Source organism: Phascolarctos cinereus, unplaced genomic scaffold (genome assembly GCF_003287225.1).
Source record: "Phascolarctos cinereus isolate Bilbo 61053 unplaced genomic scaffold, phaCin_HiC Scaffold_5;HRSCAF=322, whole genome shotgun sequence".
NCBI lineage: Eukaryota > Metazoa > Chordata > Mammalia > Diprotodontia > Phascolarctidae > Phascolarctos > Phascolarctos cinereus.
In genome coordinates this window covers 46,410,234-46,416,918 of record NW_027555958.1, presented here as the reverse complement: position 1 = coordinate 46,416,918, position 6,685 = coordinate 46,410,234, and the positions used below count along the sequence as shown (strand labels likewise).

At 40.7% G+C, this 6,685-nt stretch overlaps 1 protein-coding gene across 1 annotated transcript; it reads left to right on the top strand.

Moving 5' to 3' along the window:
* Nucleotides 1-3,369: 3,369 nt before the first annotated feature.
* LOC110216885 (olfactory receptor 5J3-like) lies at nt 3,370-4,344 on the top strand. The gene has a single exon (XM_020998930.2). It carries the CDS (start codon nt 3,370-3,372, stop codon nt 4,342-4,344), a length of 975 nt encoding a protein of 324 aa, XP_020854589.1.
* Nucleotides 4,345-6,685: the final 2,341 nt, after the last annotated feature.

Below are 6,685 nucleotides of genomic sequence, written 5' to 3'. Positions count from 1 at the left end.
TTTAAAGCATAGGAAGTTGTAATAGGCAAAAAGAATATGTTAAGCATAGGTAACAATGTGAGCAAAGCTATAGATGTGAGAAAGTGTGGCACACATTTGGACATCTGGGTAGTATGTGTGGCTGAAACATAGAGTCTGTAGCAGGGAATAACCTGAGAGACAAGGATAAAAAGATAAGGAGCTGCTGGTTTGTCAGGGGCCTTGAATGTCAGGCAATTTTTCCAATTTTGCTCTGTAGATACTAGGGAGCCATTGTAGATGTAGAGGAGAATAATGGTTGCTGTAGTTATTTGCCTTTCATTTTTGAAGAGGACCAATGACATCACGGATGATGGCTTGGCTTATGCACGAATTGGATTCAAATGAGGCAAAGTTGCACAAAGCCATGAGCTTCACTCTCTCTTCCAGGGTCATCAACGTCTAGTGGCAAGACAAAAGTCAGGATGACTGGAGATGTCCCGGGACGCAGTGGATGACTCTGATGTCTGACCCAGCTCTAAGAGCTCCACAGCACGTGTGTCAGCCGCCTTCGTGGCTGTTGGAACAACTTGTTCTCATCCACCCATTCCACCAGGGGAAGTCTCCACATGCTAGGGGTAGATGCCAACCCAACTCACCAATGGATTCAAGAACAGTGGGTTACCCTCAACCTAGTTTAGTCTGTCATCTGAATGAATTTACCTGGGAGTGGCTGCTGCCAATGCTGCAGCTTTTTGGAGTCACAGGTGAGAACTGGGTGACAGATGGACACCAAAATTAGATGAGCAGCCCTTACACTAGAGGGACTGGTCCTCCTGGCATAGTTGATCGAGTGCCAGGCCTGAAATCAAGGAGACTCACCTTAGTGAGTTTAAATCTGGCCTCAGACACTGACTAGCTGTGTGACCCTGGGCAAGTCACTTAACCCTGTTTGCCTCAAGAATAATGCTATCATCGGATCAATACACTAGAAAGACAGGGCTGTCCCAGAATGAAGGATGCTTTGGAGGGAGCAGAGAACAGAGGGGGGAAGACCTGTTTTAGTGCTGCAGACAGGTATTTGGTGATAAGGGCCTGTGGGAGCTGTGGGGAAAGCAGGGAGAATGGAAAGGACAGATTTGAGAGATGTTTCAGAGGGGAAAGGACAGGATTTGTTTCCCAACAAGGCTGGAGGATTACACAAATAAAGCTCCTGGCTACTGTTCCCATTGAGCTACCCCTTGAGCCAATAATTCCATTATACCAGAAGCTCCAGTCATATGTTTATTGGTGAACATGCTCTTTGTGTTTAAGACTACTTTGCAGATAAAGGTTTCAGAGTCACTTGCAGAGGCATAGTTGAATCCAGAGGATTGAATGATATTTTCAAGAGGCAAAGAAGAGAAGTGGCCAAGAGGAGACCCTTTGGGAATACCCTTCTTCAAAGGTCTTTATAGGAGAAAGAGTAAGGAAGGAGAACTAAAAGAATGTGATAGCCATGATAATAATAATAACAATAATAATAATAATAATAAATAACATTTATACAGCACTTTCTATGTGCCATGCACTGTGCTAACATCTATTATCTCATTTCATCCTAACACTCACCCTGCAAGGTAAGTGCTATTATTATCCCCATTTTACAGCTGAAGAAACAGAGGCAAATAAAGAGTAAGTGAATTGCCTAGGATCACACAGCTAGTAAGTGTCTGAGGCTGGGTTTGATCTCAGATCTCCCTGATTCCAGGCCTGACACACTATCCACTGTGACAACTGGCTGCCTTGAATATAAAGCCAAAGAAATATATCCAATGGTATCCAATAGGAAAGAGTGAGTTAAAAGCAGTGGAGAATTCAAAGAGGATAAGGACTGGAAAAAAGGCAAGATGGTCCAAAGAGTCACTGACGATCCTTGAGGGGGTGCTCGCAATAGAAGGGTGAGGATGGAAGCTCAGTATCAGGTACTAAGGAGGGGATGGGCTTGGGAGGAAGTAGAGGCATGTGGTGGAGATTTTTACAAGAAATTTAGCAACAAGAAGAGAAAAGTTTCAGGATGGCAGCTTGATAAGATCAAGCAGACTAGTTTTTTGTTTGTATGTTCTAAAATTGAGAAGACCTAAACATATCTGTACACAGAGGAGAAGGAAAGATTGACGGTGCATGGAAGAGAGAATTGTCGCTATAGTAAGATCCTGAAGGAGGGGTTAGATAATATGTTCAAAGGCCCAGGGAGAAGACTTAGACTTTGTTAGGAGAAAGATTTTGTCTTTCACTTTGAGAGAAGAGGGAAGGAGAAGAAAATGAGTAGGGATGCTGAGAAGTGTTGAGGAGAGGGAGTGTATAGTCAACTGAAGGGTGAGTTGATGTCTGATGTCCTCAATCTTCTTAGTGGAGAAGGAGGCAGAATTGCAGAATTTGAATGTTAGATGGGACATCTATACACAATCCATACACAAAAAGAAGCCCCACTATTACACACCTAGCAAGTGGGCCCTGGGAGACTGTGACTTGTCTGAGGCAGCTAGGTGGCCTAATGGGGATGGTGCTAGGCCTAGAGTCAAGTAGACCTGAGTCTACCTCAAATTTGAGCTCAGTTGTGTGACTTTGAGGTCACAGAAAGGAGTCAACAAAAAAAAAGGAGGATGACTGGACTATCTTTCTTTTTTAGTATTTATATCCTCACTTCTTAGCACAGTGCCTGGCACATAGCAGGCACTTAATAAATGTTTATTGACTGACTGAATGAATGTCAGACCCACAGAGTCTTTCATAAAATAGTAGTTAGTCCATCACTGAGCCCAAGACAGAGGGGTCAGTGAAGCAATTGAGGGAGAGAAAACTCCAAAGCTAGGAGCTAAAGATTCCAGTTCAAGCCAAGGTTCCTCCCTTGGGTGGCTGTCCTTTGGTATTCATATGAGTCTCCCACTTTCAAGGTCTCTCTGAAGAACTTTGGAATCCACTGTGTGACATGGGAGACGCTGACAAAGGACTGCTCTTGGCATGCCTTCATCAAAGAAGGCACTGTGCTCTATAAGCAAAGCAGAATTGCAGCAGCTCAAAAGAAATGTGAGATGTGCAAATTTAGAGAATCCACCCCAAATGTTCACACAGACTATCTGCACTCAACTTGTGGTAGAGCATTCCGAGTTTGTGTTGGTCTGATCAGCAACAGTCAGACACACTGTAATTTGATTCTAAAATAGTGATGTCATTTTGGTCCCAAGGACAGCAACCACTCATATGAGTACCTGTTTGTCCATCATTGTCCTTCCTGTGCTCTTTCTGTTCTGGGTTAAGTACTTCCCATTGATTCCTGTAGCCAATAGTGTAGGAAAGGGGGGTGAGATAGAGGAAGGGGTTAACTCTCTCCTCCCCCAAACAATGACATCTTCTATTTTCATTCCAGCTATGAAGGACATTAAAGAAAGGGGAAACCAAACAGTTGTCACTGAATTCCTCTTCCTGGGCTTTTCCAACCACCCAGAACTGCAGGGATTGTTCTTCCTGATGTTTTTGGTTGTATACCTGGTAACTCTTCTGGGGAACCTTCTCATATTAACAGCCATTAGAATCAACCCTGTTCTTCATACTCCTATGTATTATTTCCTCAGCAACTTGTCCTTCCTGGACATCTGCTACACCTCCACCACTGTCCCCATCATGCTGGTGAACTTTTTCCGAGAGAAGAAGACCATTACCTATGAAGGTTGCATGTCTCAGCTCTTCTTCCTTGTAACTTTGGCGGGTTCTGAGGGTGTGCTGTTGGCTGCTATGGCTTATGACAGATTTATAGCCATTTGCCATCCATTACGCTACCCAGTTCTCATGAGCAAGAGGATCTGTGCCTACTTAGCAGCTGGGTCCTGGTTGTGTGGGGTAGTGAATTCTCTGACACACACAGGGCTCACAGCAACTCTCACTTTGTGTGGTCCTAACCAGATCAGCCATTTTCTCTGCGATATCCCCCTACTCCTGAAGCTGTCCTGCTCAGACACTTCAGTCAATGAGTTCACACTCTATGCGTCCAGTGCCATCTTTGGTGTGAGTACCTGCCTCTTCACTGCCGTATCCTATATGCTCATTATCTCTGCCATCTTGAAAATCCAGTCTGCTCAAGGGCGACAAAAAGCCTTCTCCACCTGTGCCTCTCACCTCACTGCGGTAGTCATCTTCTTTGGAACTGCCAACTTCAACTATGACCAGCCCAGCTCGGGCTCCTCCCTAGATGTGGACATCCTGGTCTCAGTCCTCTTCTGTGTTGTTACCCCCATGTTAAATCCTGTCATCTATAGCCTGAGAAACAAAGAAGTCAAAGGTGCCTTGAGGAAATTATGTAAAGGGTATATTTTACCCAGTGATTCCAATGTTCAAATCACTTCTTAAACTGGGGTCCATGAACTCGGTTTAAAAAATATTTATTAACTGTATTTTCAGTATAATTGGTTTCTTTAGTGATCCTGTGTATTTTATACATTTAAGAACCCCTAGTCTAGGTCAATATATCTCTTCCTATATAAATGATTTCTATGGTGGAAATAACAGAGAAGGTTTAAAGGAGTATAAACCTACAGGGTAAGGCAATAGTATGTGACTGAGCTTCAATTAGAAGATCTTTGAGAACAAGGACTTGGATTTGTTTTGGTTTTGTCTTTCTTTTGATATCTCCTGCCCTTAGCATAGTGTCTGGTATGCTGTAATTGATTAATGAAGAGGCAACTTTAATCTGGAAGTATTGGGGGAAAGCAGGGGATCTTCTTGATAATTTGAACTTTCTAAAAATAGAATGGGTTAAATAATTATAATGCAGAAAGCGTATGTTAAATTCATTTTTTAAAAGTACTAAAGTTGAAGGGGAAAGATCCTTACTAACTGGTGGCTTACAGATGCCTAACACACTGTACTGTGATATTTACATTTTGGGGAAATACATGTCTAAAACATTACACATATAGTTCTACAATATCAAATCTAATGAGCACCATTTCTGTACTTCTCTTTCATCTGGGAAATTAACATAAGTTGTTAATATGCTCGTAAGCTTTTGACTTCTTACATGACACTTTCAGATGATTTTTATCCTAGTATATATGCAATAAAATATCATTTGAAATATGCCCATGCAATTGCTTTCCTACCATTTGACAGACACTACATCATCTATACAACTAGGGACTCTCCATGAACCATATACTACCTTATGGCATCAATGATGAGTCAAGACCGGCAATAAAGTAATAGGTCAAAACAGAAAAAAACCAGGAACAGGATCCAGGTGAACATAATTGGGTAAGTTGAATAAGGTAGGAAAGGTATGAATGGCTGAATATAAAAGCATTTAGTAAGAACTTACTATGCGTCACACATTTTGCTTAGTCCTGGGGACAAATGTAAAAGGAGACACAGTTCCTGCCCTCAGTGAGCTTACATTCTTACAAGGGAAGACAACATTATAGGCCAAGTGGTAGCCAGGGAAAGAGAGGTGGAAAGAGATTGGGGTGGGAAATGAGTAGTTACACATGTGGCAGGCAGATAATAAGATGTTCTGGAGTAGACAGCTGGATGGCTAGATGACTCAATGAGATATTGAGGTGAAGCATGCTCGGTGTTTAAGGCCGGTGGATATAATGGGCTAAGAGGGCTAGTCTGAACTATAAGTATTATGGTATGAAAGAAAATTAACCAAACACCTCTAATGGAAGAGACAAAAATTTGATTCCACAGAGATCCCAGAATAACAGTGAAAAACCCCATAATGATTCAAAAGAAAAATAAAATGTCTAAAAGAAGGTATTTGGATGGTAACTAGGTCACAAAGAAGACCTTTTGAAATCACAAAGATAACCATAGACAACTTAAAATATGTAATTGAGATTTAGAAGGTAACAGAGGGTTCTGCAAAGGAAAATGAGATTTGCAACTCATGAAAAAAAGGAAGCAGAAAACAGTCTGTTAAAAGAGAAGAAACAGAAAACTTTGAAATAATACATGAATTCTATATAAGTTGAAGAGACTGACCTTAAAGATAAAATGCACAGAGATACATAATACATTATTGATTTCAAAAGACTCATTAAAAAAAAACCATCATTATAGTACTGAAAGAAATATTACACAAAAACTTCCCAGAACTTTTGAATATGCATTACAAAATGTTTTTTTGATTGGATTAATTGATTACCATATGAGGAAAACACTGCACTTGAAAGCCCAAGGTATGTAGTAGTTTAATTTCAGCATTGCAATGTCAAACAACACATTTTGTAAGCAAAGTGAGTCAAGGCCTTTTGATGAAAAAAATATCAAATCAAATAGCCTAGGAGTACCTCATAGCTATGAGAAATCAGAAAATACACTGGGAATAAGATATTCCAGAAAGCCAAGAACCCAAGATGCAACCTAAAAAAGAGCTCTAATCATCAATTTAAAAAGATAGACCCTGAAACGAAAATGAAAATATTAATGCCAAAACAAACTAAAGCAGAGGTAAACAGAATATTGGACTTACATGCACAGTAAAGAGGATAATAAAAAAGCAAACAAATATAATGACCAAGAAAAGACTAAGCAATGAAACAAACTTCATTTACTTTACTATAAGTGAATCTGCATATTTAACAATTAGTCACTTTGGCAAAGAAAGGAAGGAAAATGAGAAATTAGAGCTAAAAATGTACTTACACGGAGTCTAGAGAAGAATAGGAAAGGGACAGCAATTTCTGCAGTC